A 15,588-nucleotide genomic window follows, 5' to 3' on the forward strand; every position below is an offset into this window, starting at 1 on the left:
GAGCGGCAGGTTACTATCCTTAAGAGAAACATGGGGGTAACCTGCACGGAGCGGCAGTTACTATCCTTAAGAGAAACATGGGGGTAACCTGCACGGAGCGGCAGTTACTACCCTTAAGAGAAACATGGGGGTAACCTGCACGGAGCGGCAGTTACTACCTTGGGAAGCTTGCTGGGCAGACTAGAAGGACCATTTTGGTCTTTTTTTGCCATCATTACTATGTTACTTTTTCAGTGAGATCCTCTCCTGTAGCCTCTGCAGCAGGCTGAAACCCTAAGCATTGCTATTTCCCTTGTCCTGTCTATGACATGTAATGTACAAGCATCTTAGTCTGCTCTGCACAGCTTATATCAAATGTACCTTCCAGCATAGCTGAGTAATGTTTTTTGTATACTTCGCTTGTTGCAAAATCTCTTGTTTGACCCTTTTGGCCATAAGCTGAATGAATTCATTCTGAGTATTTCTTCCCAAATAGTGATCTGAGGTCTCCCGTGAAGAGAAGCGCAGGGACGGTAAATTTTAAACACACGCGCGGGCAACACGTGTGTGCGTGCCTTTGTCGGCCCCTGCCCAGGGACGCAGCCATTTTCTAACCTACCCGCGTATATGTGCGCATATTATGAAATAGCTTGGACACATGTACGTGTGCGTCAAATTTTTTAAATGGACCCACACAGATGTGCGTGCAAATCCCGCTTCTACCAGATAAGTGGAGAAATTTTACAAGGGACGCATGATGACGCCATTGCTAGTTTTCCCAGTTTGTCCAGTTAAGGGATAGGACTTCCAAACCCCCTAGTTCCGGCCCGACATATTTGCGCATCCCCTGATTGATTGCATGCGTCGGACTTTTTAAAAAGTCATCTTTTAAATGTGTGCTTGCTTAATAGGAACACGCTTTTTTTTCCCCCGGAAGCTTTACTAAGCCAAGAAAGTCACCATTGTTTGTGGTGGCCACGGAAAGTATGCTATGGGATGCTAGGTGTCTTTCCAGGACTTTACGTCTGTGCGGCCTCTCTTGCTGGAGGTGTTTTTGTGGTAGGCTGTCAATGTGTTCCTGCTATCTAATTGTTTTGACATTTTGGAGTCCTCTTCTGATTGTAACTGTGAGATCTTTGTTAGTTTTGTGTTTGCACAGAGATGTGCTAATTCTCTCGCCCCCTCCCCCCCCAATCTGACACACCTTGATTCGCAATGGAAATTTCAAAACTGATGATGGGAACAGCTTTTGTGCAAAGCAAAGGACAGAATCCTTGCTTTTAGAGTAAACAAGACAACCCTGGTCATATCTTCCCTCCATTGCACAACAGTACTGATTGTTCTATCATTTTCAGTTTGGATTAGAGGAAATGGGGATGATAGGGATGTGCAGCCAGAAAAAAATTTGTTGGGGTTTTTTTTTTTTTTTTTCCCAGTTTGTTTTATTTTGTTTATTCGGTTTCTTTTTGTATTCGTTTTTGTTTTGTATTAGTGTGCACTAAAAACGAATATTAATAAAAATGAATGCACATCCCCAGGGGATGAAAATCTGTGTCATCGTGAAGCATATTAGCATCGTAAACTTAACCTGGAGAGTCTTCACAAGTCATTTCACTTTCCAAGATCCCTCCATCTGTTTGGCTGGAGTGAGGTTCATAGTCTTAGCCTGAAGCTTCCCTTTCTTTTCCAGATGAAATATCATCTGTCTGTTTTGAAGACAACGAAACCTACATGTGACCGACTAATTTTTTTTTCCAGGACCTGACTTCTACTTCCATTTATTTACTTGACTCATCTCTCATTGCTATAATTCAACTGTCCTTGTTCTTTATTATTAATAATCCTCCTTCAGTCAAAGCCTACAACGAGTATGTTCAGTTTCATGAGGTAACATGATTACAGCAAAAGTTCCACATGGGCTAAAATTCAGTTGGAAACATATTTTTTTGAGGATTGATAAAATCACTCGAATTGCTCGTACATGTCAAGGCAGTAAAAGACATTGATTTCACAATATTCCAGAAAAGCCCGAACCAAATTATAATTTCATATTTATTCATGTATTTATTTGAAAAAATGCATATGCTGCACTATCTACATACTAGTCCACTAATAATACCTAATTTCTAGAATGATTTTTTTCAGGAAATATAACCTTACATTTAAGTTTTACTCTCTGCCAGAGGAATTTTGGCAGTTGTAATTCATGCCACCACACCAAGTAGAGTCTGTGGTCACAGCTAGCAGTGGATTTAACCCCTGGTGGTCTTCTCTTACCTCCCTAGGCATTAGGACAGCCAGTTGCCCCCCCCTCTAGCCCTGGGGGGAGGGGCAGGAGGAAGGAAGCTCTCTTCTGAAATCGACAGTGACAGTGGGCCCAAAGGTGTCTGCCCTCGATGTTGCATCGGTCAGCAGAACTAAAATAAAGAGAGGTCCAGGCAGGAACCCCCCCTTCTGATGGACAAATACAACCCCCAAGTAACACTGCCATTAAAATTGGTTGAATGATGCTATCAAATAATCTTCTTATATGGGAGTGAAGTCTGGGGTATATCATTAACCCCAAACTATATAGAAATCCTTCACCTCCAGTTCTGCAAACAGACACGCTTGTGTCCATTGAAACATCCCTAATAATGAGTGCAGAGCAGAATTCGGACACTTCCCCCTTCTACTCACCATACAAAAAAAAAAGAATATTTAAATTCTGGTGTCATCTCTATAACAGTGACACAAATCCCCTCCTTTTCCAGGCTCTCTGTGAAGTAACACAAAACCCTGTAGAAAAAACCACATTCGGCATCTGTGTAGTAAACCCACCATATGAATCCAGCACTAACACCCGGAACTGAAAAATCTACAAGCCGGAATACGAAAATATGGTAATGCAAATATTGCAATGTGCCCTGAAATCCTATGCACCTCCTTTTGGTAGGAGTAAATTGGAAAACAGATCAAGGTGGACTACCAAAGATTCCTACACAGAAAATGCCCCTCAGTCACAAATGCAAAAAAAAAACAAAACAAAAAAACCCAGGCAGATCCTCACCAAATACAGGATAATTCATCCCAGACCAGAAATAGAAAGTTGCAGACAAACACTAAATTGGAAACCCCAAGAAGAAAGACTCTGTATGCAGTACATCACTGGAGAAATAGAAACAAATGCATTTCCTCCTGTGCAAAATACAGAGGAGGTAATTTTCAAAAGGATTTACGTGTGCAGGTGCATTTTTTTGAAAATTGATACTTTTGTGTGCGTAACTGCTTTGAAAATTCATTCTAGAGGGCTGAATTGTCAAAAAGATTTAAGGCCATAAATACACTTTTTTGAAAATTGCTATGATATATATATATGCTACATTTACATGCACAACTCCTTTGAAAATTACCTCCAAAGAGGTCAAAGATGCACGTTTTTCCCAAAGCTGACAGAGAAAATCCAAGACTTCCCACAGAAGCATGAGCAGGAAAAATTGTTTATAATTTTATTTATTTATTAATTTTCTATACCGATATTAGTGGGGACATCATATCGGTTTACATAAAACATATAGAATGGAAATTACATAGAACAGGGTAAGGGGGAGGGAGCATATAGAAACTAGGAGATCATAGGTATGAAGAAGTACATAAGAGTGGGGCTGCTCGAGAACAACTGAGAGCCAATAACAGTTAACATAAAAGTATAAAATATGTGACCAAAACTTTGTACAAAGGGTTCAGAGGGTATTAGCAAGGAGGGGAGGGGGGGGGATATTATTGCTGATAGGCTTGTTTGAAGAGCCAGGTTTTTAAATTGGCTCTGAATTTAGAGGTGCAAGTCTTGAGCCGGAGGTGGGGGGGTGGGACCAGCAATAGAGAGGGCTTGAACCCTTGTGGCGGTGAGGTGTGCCTTTTTTTAGTGAGGGCACATGGAGGGTCCCATTATTGGAGGCTCTGGTGGATTTGTTAGACCGTATGGGGCAGAATGGCTCGACGAGCCAGTTTGAATTGCGAATGTGTATAGCTTTGTGGATCAATGTTAGGGTTTTATAGAATATGCGAGAGGGGATCGGGAGCCAATGCAAATTTTTAAGGATGCAGCATTTGGAGGAGTTTTATTGAAGAGTAGGGGAGGCCTAGGAGGAGGGCATTGCAATAGTCCATTTTTGCTGAGAGGGTGGTTTGAATGACGGTGCGAAAATCACTGGTATGAAGTAAGGGTTTTAGTTTTTTCATCACATTGAGTTTGAAGAAACCTTCCTTGAGGATTAGATTGATATGTTTTTTTTTAGGTTCAGTTGTTGGTCAATCTGAACCCTAAGGTTTCGTGCACAGGGCTGCCTAAGGAAGATGTCATAGGCGGGATCATTTGCGATGGTAGGTTTAGTGGGTGAGTATTGTGAAATGAGGAGCAGTTCCGTTTTGGATGTGTTTAAAGCTAGGTGAAGGTCAGAGAGGAGAGCATTGATGGAATTAAGACAATTTTTCCAGAAATCCAGGGCATTGGTTAAGGTATCCTGGATGGGTATGATGATTTGCACATCATCAGCATATAGGAAGAATTTGAGGCCGAACTCAGTTAGTAGTTGGCAGAGGGGGGTAAGATATATGTTGAAAAGGGTGGAGGAGAGGGAAGAGCCCTAGGGAACTCCCTGGGAGAAAGCATAGTGGGCGGATTCGGAATTGCCTATTTTAACTGAGAATTTTCTATTGGAGAGAGATGATGTGAACCAAAGGAGTGCAGTGCCAGAGAGGGTGAGGAGGAGATTATGGCTTATAGTATCAAAGGCGGCGGAGATGTCCAAGAGGGCTAGTATGTAGCAACATCCTTGGTCCATGCCTCTGAGAAGGAAGTCCAAGAGTGAGAGAAGGAGGGTTTCTGTGTTGAGGTGCTTGCGGAAGCCGAATTGGGAGGAGTGCAAAATCTTGTTTTCTTCCAGGTAGTCTGTTAGTTGAGTGACTACCTTTTCCATAATTTTTGAGATGAAGGGGAGATTGGAGATGGGACGAAAGTTGGCTGGGTCCTTTGGGTCTAAGGATGGTTTTTTTTTTTTAGCAGGGGTTTGATTGCAGCATGCTTGAGGGAGTCAGGGACTATGCCTGAGGATAGGGAGCAGTTGATAATGTCAGCCAAGGGTTTGGCTATGGTGTCAGGTATCGTAAGGAGAGCTTTAGTGGGAACGGTGTCAGAGGGGTGGGTGGCTGGTCTAATCTTTTTGAGGATTGAGGCTATTTCGATGGAGGATGTAAGGTCAAGGGAGTTGAGGGAAGCAGTAGTAAGGCGTGGGCCTAGGGGAGGAGTTGGGGGTCTGGGGTAAATCTGAGGAGGATGTTTGCTATTTTGTTATGAAAGTAGAGTGCCAGTTCTTCACATTTGCTGCTTGCCTCTTTGTCAGGGATGACTGGCGGGGCTGACTTAGTAAGTTTAGTGACATAGGAGAAGAGGGCTTTTGGGTTGTATATGTAGTCGTGAATTTTCTTGGCGTAGAAATCGTGTTTGGCATTGAGGATGGAGGTTCTGTAGTAGTGCAATGCGGGGGAAAGAGGAGAAACAGCAGCTTTAGCAGCAGAATTGTATCCTGCCACCAGGCCAGAAATGAAACCTGACCAGTGACAACATGGCCCAGCACCAAAACCTGAGACATGTCGCTGGTGCTGTTCTTTCTGTAACCTGTGCCTTTACTTATTACCATTTTTGTATTTTTTTCTCTTCTTTTCCTACCCTTTTTATTTTAATTATTCTGTATATTACTTTGGCAGCACTTGTGAAAATTGCCATCCAATAAAATTGTATGAATCAGAGTCTCCTGTATATTTATCATTTACATAGTTAACTATTTACATTTCAGTATTTTGAACAATTAACTTTTTAAATTATATTTACATTCTCAGTCCTTTTTCACCCTCAGATTCTGCAGTACAGGCTGTGAGTGTTTCACAAATGGAATCAGTTAATGACCAACAAAATAGAGGTAAAACTTCCCCAGCTAACATGGGAACATGAGTCAATGGGCCAATTAAAAAAAAAAAAAAAAATTCACACTGCAAGGTATAAGAGTGCTTCAGATCCCACTAGCAGTCTCACAGTGTATGTTTGTTTCCAGCGATATCTAATTTGCATCATTACAGGATGGCTTTTGCCACTATGACGTGTGCATTATGAAAGTAATAACACACGACAGACTGTGCTTTAAAAGGATTGCAACATATGTTAACAAGTATGTTGTGAGGCAGAGGCCACAGGCCCAACCCTTCTATAAGAGCGACAACTGAGACGCTGGAAGGTCGGTGCAAAGGACAAGCACCGGGAACAGTCTGGGAGCTCTATTATTAACAATTCGGTATAAGTACATGCTTGCTGAATGTTGCTTTGGTATTGTGAAATGTAAAAAAAAAAAAAAAAAAAAAAAACCAGATAAATCCACGTGAGAGATGAAGGTTTGATTCCTGGGCCAGACTTCGGCTCTTCGGGCTGGCAGGGGCTGGGTGGCAAAGAGTTTCCAGCTGTCAGCTGGTTCCAGGGTGGACGGGTGTCGAGTTCCAGAAGGAGCTGCGTTACATTCCCCTCCGCCAGGAAAGGCTGTCGCTGCACTGTCCTGCTTAGAGGGGAAGGGAAATAACAATGGGGTAGAAACTCTGAGGAGCTGGGCTCATAGGGCATTAGCCCTCAGTTGGGTCTGTTCCTGATTTTACCCTGCCAGCTGAAGAGCAGCAGGAGGAAGCTTCCAGGAAAACAGAACAAAGCAAAAAAAAAAAACCAATCCCAATTGCTGAGGAAGGTGAGGCAAGCAGGTGTGTGCTGCAGACCCGGTTATAGGGTTTCTGTTGCTGTGTCGCATGGCCCCAGGCCACTGATTGAAGCGGTGTCGGCTTCCTCTCTCTTTACAGCCATGGACCCGATGGCATCAAGCTCTTCTATGGCTGATATGGACGTGGAGTTTGACAGGAATGTCCCACGTGTCTGCGGCGTCTGCGGGGACCGGGCCACTGGCTTCCATTTCAACGCCATGACGTGCGAAGGCTGCAAAGGGTTTTTCAGGTAAGAAATGGTTTATTAAGATTTAATATCCGGTGAGCACAGTCTCTCCAACAATCCTAAACCTTGCTATCTTCCAACGGTGTGCAGATGATATAGATTTAGAGTTGCCTCATGGCTCACCATCCTTTAAATGCAACACATTCTCTGTAGCACAGATTTCTCAGAATAATTCAGCCAGATTTCTGAAAAACAAAACAAAAAAAAAACCTGCCATTTTTCCTTGATCATAAAACCCTATCATTACTTTGATTGCTGGCATAGTCTGAACAACCAGATTACTATTAAAACCTTCCGCTCCAGGGACTTGTGGTTGGCACTATGGCAGCATGAGGTTTGTAGTGGTGCAAGCCCTGGCAAGCTTCTATGAAACATTCCAAGCAGCCGTGGATACCTTTTTTAAGGGTACCAGGGAGTCGTTCTTTTACCTCCGCACTGGTGCAAGGTGCATTAGAGCATCTCTTACTGAGCACAAATCAGCAACGGACCCAAGCACAAGGTGAACATGGCAAAACATCAGCTGCTACCTAAGAGGCTGATTAAGGTCTGGGTTGGAGCCTCTGTAGGCAACGAACGGCAGCTGCACAGCACTGTGATCTGTGGTCTGAATGCAATAAAAATAACCTTCCGGGAGATGAATCCTCTACACATGAGATGTTGCCCATGATGGGAATATTTCTTAAATAGGAACATCAGAGAAGTGATACTAACCCAGTTCCTCAAAATACTGGTTTTGCCTATCTTTGGTTACTATTGCTCCCTCCTTTTGATCTTTTTCCCAGGTTGCCTTTTTTTTTGCCCTAATGAATTTTATTTTTTTTATTTGTTTTTTTTTACCTTTTTTTTTTTTTTTTTAAATTAATATTTTATTAGGATTTCATCAATTTTTACATCAATAAAATACATGAAATAAGGATTCCACAAGTATCAAGAAAAACAACCAACATAATTCTGGATTGTCAATCCAAAGCCTTTTCTCTAGCCCTCATTAAAAATGGAGAGTGCTACTAAGCAAAGAAAAACCAAATATCAGTTTCATACAGAGGGACATATTATTTCTATTCTTTTCCATCTATTCCTCAGCAGTCCTCTAGATCACTCCGTTTTCAACTCTTTATCAAGAAGAAAGGTTTCTAAATGTGTAGGATCCTAGAAGATAAAATTTATTTCCATTTAAAGTAATGCAACACTTGCATGGAAATTTAAGTATAAACAATGCACCTAACGACAATGCCGGAAATTGTTTTCTTTTCATCTGGGTGGGTCTAGCCATATCTGGAAAAACCTGGATTTTACTTCCACAGAAGAGAAAATCCTTGTTTTTAAAGTATTTTTGTAAAATTAAGTTTTTATCAATCTCACTATTGAAAGTTACTAAGAGGGTAGCTCTTGTAGGAATGTCATCCATTGAAGCTTCTAAAAAAGGAAGTCAAATTCGGGCTACCTCCCTGTATCATATCTACTCCAACCTCAGGACCCAAAGGACTAATTTTAGATCTAGGAACATAAAATATCTTAGTTAACACTATTTCTCTACTTGTAGAAATTTGTAAAACCTCACCCAGATATTTCCGAGGCAACTCTGTTGCTGACAATAGTCTAGTAATTGGAAAGTTTTTAAAAAACGAAGATTTTTAGATCTAATTACATTTTCTAAACTCTCTAGCTGTCTGGATATTACCAAACTATCCTTAACAAATGCTGTATTAGCAGCTTGTAGATAGACGTTTGAGAACTAAGAGATCCATTTTCAAGAGGCTTAACTGGCTGACTAGGATAATGAAGGGATGCCAGTTATAAGTGTCACGTGTCTGGGTACAGAAAAAATACATTTGTGAGTATATTATCTCCTGTTCCGTTTTTGCAGCTTGCATGGCCCTCCTACGAGCCTCGGCGCTCTCCTCCGGTGTGGCCCATCCTTCCTAGGTCTGCCGTGAGCTGCCGACCTCCACCTCTTCGTGGAGAGAATGCCACCATCTGGTCCTGGCTCCTGCTGACCCTAGGCGCGTGTGCGCGCACCCAACATCAATTTTATTTAAAGGGCTCACGGTAGGAACTAGGACACAGAGTCCTCTGATGATGTCATCCACATCAGCCACTGTAAGGGCCTTCCGGCATCACAGATGCCACTTCAGCAATGGGTTGACTACTTGCACTGGCAGTTTGAGTTGCTACATCCCTGCGCTCCTGGTTACCTGCCTCGTCCTAGCCTGTCTCGTTTTCACCTGCCTAGCCTGCCTCCTTTCCCCCCTTGGATCGATCTTGGTACTGACCGTGGCCTGGACTCTATTATTCTCACTTGCCACTGACCTTAGTCTGTACTCTCTCTTGTCTGCCACCTACCTATGATCACAGCCTGCACCTGGCTCTTCGTTTCCACCTGCTTCTCAGAGACTGCCACCTAAGTCCTGCCGGCGCCCGGAACCCAAGGGCTCCGTCCGAGGGGAAAGGGGCCGATTATAGGTAAAGCTCCAGAGCAACTTTTGCGCCAGTTTGTTCTGCCAGCTGGTATTGAGGACCTACGGGAGGGCCCCGCCATAGATTGCACCAAACTTCACTCCAGCACAGGGGTCCACAGAGCTAACGTCTCCCAACAGTGGATTCTCCAGAATTCTTTCAAAGTTTCACAAATCAGATTTCTTTTCTCCAGGGATATACCTCTTATTGTAGGAGGGGATTTGCATCAACTGCTAGATTTGGTGTTAGATAGACACTGCAGATATAGAAACATAGAAATGACGGCAGAAGAAGACCAAATGGCCCATCCAGTCTGCCCAGCAAGTTTCACACTTTTTTTTTTTTCATACTTATCTGTTACTCTTGGCTCTTAGTAACCTTTTGGTTCTATTTCCCTTCCACCCCCACCATTAATGTAGAGAGCAGTGTTGGAACTGCATCTAAGTGAAATATCTAGCTTAATTAGTTAGGGGTAGTAACTGCCACAATAAGCAAGCTACACCCATGCTTATTTGTTTACCCAAATATAAAGGTAAACCTACTAAATCTCTAAAGGTGATTCAATTACTGAGGAAGGAGGGAGGATTTCTTGGCTCAGCAGCTCCTCCTTTCTCCTTCCAGCTCAGTTGGAGCCAGGGCCAGGATCCTGGCACCATAAGCCTTCATTCAGAACTGCCCAGGGATTTTTCCTCTGTTTTTAATAAATCCTTGCCCTCAGTGTTCCTAGTCTGGTCATTACAGCAAAGGTCTTGAGGCCAGGAACAATGCACCAGCAATCCGTATAAAACCCCATATCCAGCCACTGGTTGCGTGGCACAATAACATTCTGTTTGCATGGAGCCACCATCTTCTTAAAGGTCCATATCAGTCTGTTTGACCACTCCCCCCTGCTTCAGAGTATAATCCTTCCCGATACTCAACTCCACATGGATTTTGTGAGACCTGTCCCCTCATTTCTATAGGTTGCCCTCTTGTGTAAAAAAAAAATAAAATTGCATAGCGAACACTCCTATTCTTTCCAATAAATTCCTCCCCGCCCCCCCCCCCCATATCAACTCCAAACTATCCCTGAGAGATAGAATCCCTTCAACTCCCCTTCCCCCCCCCCCCCCCCCCCCAATCTCTGACGCATGCTAGACCACTCACCCCAAGCATACCTGATGGCCTAGTGGGGCCCAGAGCAACTCCTTGCTCCTTGGCTCCAGGCCTGTCGCTGTCTCCATTCCAATTGCCGCCGGCTGGCCATGATACAAGTTATGCCCCTATCATGTTATCTATATGGGATAAATACAGGGGATCATAAGAACATACAACATGCCATACTGGATCAGACCAAGGGTCCATCAAACCCAACATCCTGTTTTCAGTAGTGGCCAATCCAGGTAACAAGTACCTGGCAAGTTCCTGAAGGATAGATAGATTCCATGCTACTTATCCCAGAGATAAGCAGTGGATTTCGGCAACTCCACCTTAATAATGGTTATGGACTTTTGCTCCAGTAATTTGTGCAAACCTTTTTTAAACACAGCTACACTAATAGTTTTCACCACATCCTCTGGGAATGAATTCCAGAGCTTAATTATGCATAGAGTGAAAAAATATTTTCTCTTTGTTTTAAATGTATCAACTTGTAACTTCATTGTGTGTCCTTTCAAAAGAATAAACAACTGATTAACGTTTTCTCATTCCACTCTACTTATTATTTTATAAACCTCTATCATAACCCCCCTCAGCCAGCTCTTCTCCATGCTGAAGAGTCCTAACCTCTTTAGTCTTTCCTCATAGGGGAATCGTTCCGTCCCCTTTATCATTTTGTTTGCCCTTCTCTATACCATTTCTAATTCTGCTATATCTGGATAAGGTCGCACCATTGGGTGATACAGAGGCATTATAATATTTTCTATTCTAATCTCCTTTCCTTACCTAATAATTCTTAGCATTCTATTTGCTTTCTTTGCTGCTGCATATTGAGCAGAAGATTTCAATTTATTATCAAGGATTCTTTTCCTGAATGGAAACTCCTAATGTGGAACCTTGCATTATGTCCTTGAGTGCATCACTTTGCGATTTCTACATTAAATTTCATTTGCCACTTGCATGCCCAGTCTCCTAGTTTTGAAAGGTCCTCTTGTGGTTTAATAACTTTAAATAATTTTGTGTCATCTGCAAATTTGATCACCTCAAATTAATTTTATAAATATATTAAAAAGCAGTGGTCCCAGAAAAGATTCTTGGGGCACTCCACTATTCCTATTTCTCAACTGAGAAAATTTACCAATTAGCTTTACTCTATTTTTTGTTTTTTGGGGTTTTGTTTTTTTTTTTTTTTTAAATCTTTTAACCTGTTCCCAATCCCTAATAGGACACTGCCCCCCATCCCATGTCTTTTGAATTTCCTAAGAAGTCTTTCATGAGGGAGTTTGTCAAATGCTTTCTGGAAATCCAGATTAATATATCAACTGTCTCACCTATATCCACATATTTCATTTACACCCTAAAAAAAAAAATGGAGCAGATTGATGAGGCAAGGCTTCCCTTTGATAAATCCATGTGGCTTTGTTCCGTTAAACTATGCTTATCTGTATATTCAGTAATTTTGTTCTTTATGATAGTTTCTACCATTTTGTCTGGCAGAGACGTCAGACTCACTGGTCCGTAGTTGTCTGGATCACCCCTTGAGCCCTTTTCAAAAATTGGCATTACATGGGCAACCCTCCAGCCTTTGAGGTACCATAGATGATTTTAATGATAATTTACAACTAACTAATAGCAGGACTGCAACTTCATTTTTCAGTTCTTTCAGCACTTTGGGATGTATATCATCTGGTCCTGATGATCTGCTACTCTTTTTAGTTTGTCAGTTTTCCCCTATTACATCTTTCAGTTACACTGAAATTTGTTTCAGTTCCTCTCAATCATCACCTTTTGAATATCATGTCTGTCATGGGTATCTCTCTTGCATCTTCCTTAGTGAAGACCAAAGCAAGGGAATTCAGTTAGTTTCTCTGCTATGGCTATGCCCCTTTTTTACCCCTTGTTCATCTAATGGTCTAACTGATTCCCTCATAGACTTTCTTCTTCGAATGCACCTGACAAACAGCCTGCTATTGGACGCGCGTTTTCCCTTACCCCTTAAGGGGAGGAAAACGCGCGTCCAACCCGCGGCACCTAATAGCGCCCTCAACATGCAAATGCATGTTTATGGCCCTATTAGGTATGCGCGCGGGATACAGAAAGTAAAATGTGCAGCCAAGCTGCACATTTTACTTTCAGAAATTAGCGCTAATTTCTTCTGGCACCGGGAAAGTGCACAGAAAAGCAGTAAAAACTGCTTTTCTGTGCACCCTCAGACTTAATATCATAGCGATATTAAGTCGGAGGTCCTGAAGAGTAAAAAAAGTAAAATAAATAAATAAATTAAAAAAAAATTTGAATTTGGCCCGCAGCTGTCGGGCCGAAAACCGGATGCTCAATTTTTCCGGCGTCCGGTTTCCGAGCCCGTGCCTGTCAACGGGCTCGAGAACAGACGCCGGCAAAATTGAGCGTTGGCTGTCAAACTCGCTGACAGCCTCCGCTCCTGTCAAAAAGGAGGCGCTAGGGATGCGCTAGTGTCCCTAGTGCCTCCTGTTCCCCGTTTCTACCGCGCCACCTAATTTGAATACAGAATCGCATGCACCGGCGAGTGGCCGGTGCACGCGCCGGGAGAGCGGGCGTTTGTCCGCTCTCCCGCGGACTTTACCGTATCGGCCCGAAAGTTTTTATGAGTTTTTGCTTCCACAGCAAACTTCTTTTCAAATGTTCTCTTTGCCTTCCTTACCAATGCTTTGCATCTAACTTGCCAGTGCTTATGCCGTTTTCTGTTTTCTTCATTTGTATCCATTTTCGGTTTCTTGAAAGATGTTCTTTTAGTTATTAAAGCCTCTGTCATGTCATTTTTTGTGTTAGCTTTTAAGGAAGTATAATTTTGGAAGGGGGGACTTTCTTCAATGGATCAATTTAGTTTACAACAAACCTAGAGCACAAATTTTAGTTAATGGTTTATTATCTCAGCAATTATTGTCTTTAATTTTCATTCTTTTGGAACCTCTGGCTATTAAGGTACGATCCTTACATTTTTTCCAGGGTATTTCTGTTTGCAACAGAACTCCCCAGCAAAAAAAACTTAGTTTATTCGCTAATAATATGCTTTTATTTGTTGGAAATCCTAAGGAGAGTATTCCCATTATCATGCAAACGATACGGCTTTTGGGAAATCATTTGGTCTAAAGGTTAATTATGAGAAATCGGAGGCCTTTCCTTTGGACACATCTTTTCAGGATTGATGGGTTGGTGAGTTCCTCATCAAATAATTTGCGCTGTTTATGGGTTATTGTAACACGTTCATTATTGGAGACCTATATTTTAAACATATTGTCAATGTTAGAACTCATCTGTTCCCTGTCTCCAAGTGGAGACTGTTATTGTCTCTCCTGGGGAGGGTGGCACTCGTTTAAAAGGATTATTTTCCCTAAGATTCTTTATTGGATGCAAATGCTGCCTTTTTGGGTTAAAGATAGAGAGAAGTTAGATCTTTTCACTCCTTGGTATCGTCTTTTATATGGAAAAATAAAACTGCCTGGATATGTTATACTACTTTGACATTCAACAACAAAAAAAGTGGGAGGACTGGCCTTACCTGATTTGAGGTTTTATAATGTAGCCGGATTGCTTAGGATCATTCAGGAATGAGTCTCAGGGGGCCACAAATACGATGTTGGGGGGGATTGTTTGAAAGAAGGGTATTTCCCTACAAACGTATAAATATATTACATAGTTCCAAATCTAAATGGGCTTTGGAGTTAAGATCTTGTTTTTTGACTGTGAAGGACTTAGAAAGGGCATGGAAATGGCAGAGATCATGGTTGGTCCAAGAAAGCAAACCGGTAATCGATCCAGTTGGATGTCAGCAACAAACACAAGTAGATGGATCGGTATAAAAGAAGACTTTATTGAAGCTTGCCCGACTCTGGCCGAGTTTCGCTCAAAGAGCTGCCTCAGGGGCTTTCAAGCCACTTCAAGTGGCAAGCAGGTATGCAATACCAATACTTTTAAAACGTTGCTTTTAAAAGTACTTGATCAATATATTTTTTTAAAAAGCCAGCTGTTCCAATCTTCTCTGATTTGGTTACGCGATGTTTAAGCCAATTGAAGTGGCTTGAAAGCCCCTGAGGCAGCTCTTTGAGCGAAACTCGGCCAGAGTCGGGTAAGCTTCAATAAAATTTTCTTTTATACCGATCCATCTACTTGTGTTTGTTGCGGAGATCATGGTTGGGCAGAAGTGATATTGTTTCTCCTTTTTTAACCTTGTTGGGTAATATGGATTTTCCGGCGGGGTTGGGAACATTTAATTTTTTCACATTGGGCATCACAAAAACTCACGTGTTTGGGACAACACGTAGATAGCACTGACACAAAACATTTATATTCTTTTCAAGAGCTCAGAGAAGAGTGGGAATTACCAAGCTGTGTCCTTTTTTTTTTTTTTATGCCTGTTTACAAGCTAGCCATTATTATTTATTTATGTGCCAATGATTTTGCCCCTCTGGCTTTCACAGTTGAAGAGGTGTCCTGGAAGGACACCATTCCATGGCACGATCGACTAACGGTGTGTTGCATTTGTCGCTACTTGACATTATGGAAATGCCGCACCTAGATAAATTTAGCTACTATTTGGAGTACGGACTTGCATTGTACCTTGGACTCCTCTCATTATGGCTTTTGCTGCATTTATCATATTTTTTTCTTCAGCAGCCATGAGAGAGATGCATTTTAAAGTTATACATAGTATTTACATTACTAGGGGGAGAGAGGTAAAATGAAGCAACAGGGTTTGATGTGTGACAAAAACGTTGTTTGTCAGTGAGTGATTTTTTTTTTTTTTGTCATATGTTTTTCCGTTGTCCTAAACTTGGATCGTATTGGAGTCATATTTTCCTTTTTTTTTTTTTTTTTTTTTTGGAAAGGCTTTTAAAATGCAATGTGGAACGGTCACCTTTATTGGGTTTTGTTTTGTTTGTTTTTATGCATCTCTTTTCACAACCTTTTGCTTTTCCCTTGGGAGGGAAGAAGTTTGTTTATATGTCCTTGTTGCT

General features: G+C 41.9%; 1 protein-coding gene across 10 annotated transcripts in view; it reads left to right on the plus strand.

Annotated features, from left to right (window-relative positions):
* The window catches only part of VDR (vitamin D receptor), a 223,585-nt gene that overhangs the window by 81,992 nt on the left and 126,005 nt on the right, over window positions 1-15,588 (plus strand). For 5 of the 10 annotated variants that reach the window (XM_029595097.1, XM_029595094.1, XM_029595096.1 and 2 more), the window contains one exon: window positions 6,853-7,003. The exons of 1 other annotated variant lie outside the window; for it this stretch is intronic. In XM_029595097.1, the coding sequence (XP_029450957.1) occupies window positions 6,855-7,003 (149 nt within the window). In that variant the 5' untranslated portion in view covers window positions 6,853-6,854. Of the gene's footprint in view, window positions 1-5,878; window positions 5,937-6,198; window positions 6,306-6,442; window positions 6,757-6,852; window positions 7,004-15,588 lie in introns of those variants that run through there. 4 more of the 10 variants (XM_029595090.1, XM_029595098.1, XM_029595093.1 and 1 more) reach the window with 4 other exon arrangements.

The sequence above is a fragment of the Rhinatrema bivittatum genome, chromosome 3 (assembly GCF_901001135.1).
Source record: "Rhinatrema bivittatum chromosome 3, aRhiBiv1.1, whole genome shotgun sequence".
Lineage (NCBI taxonomy): Eukaryota > Metazoa > Chordata > Amphibia > Gymnophiona > Rhinatrematidae > Rhinatrema > Rhinatrema bivittatum.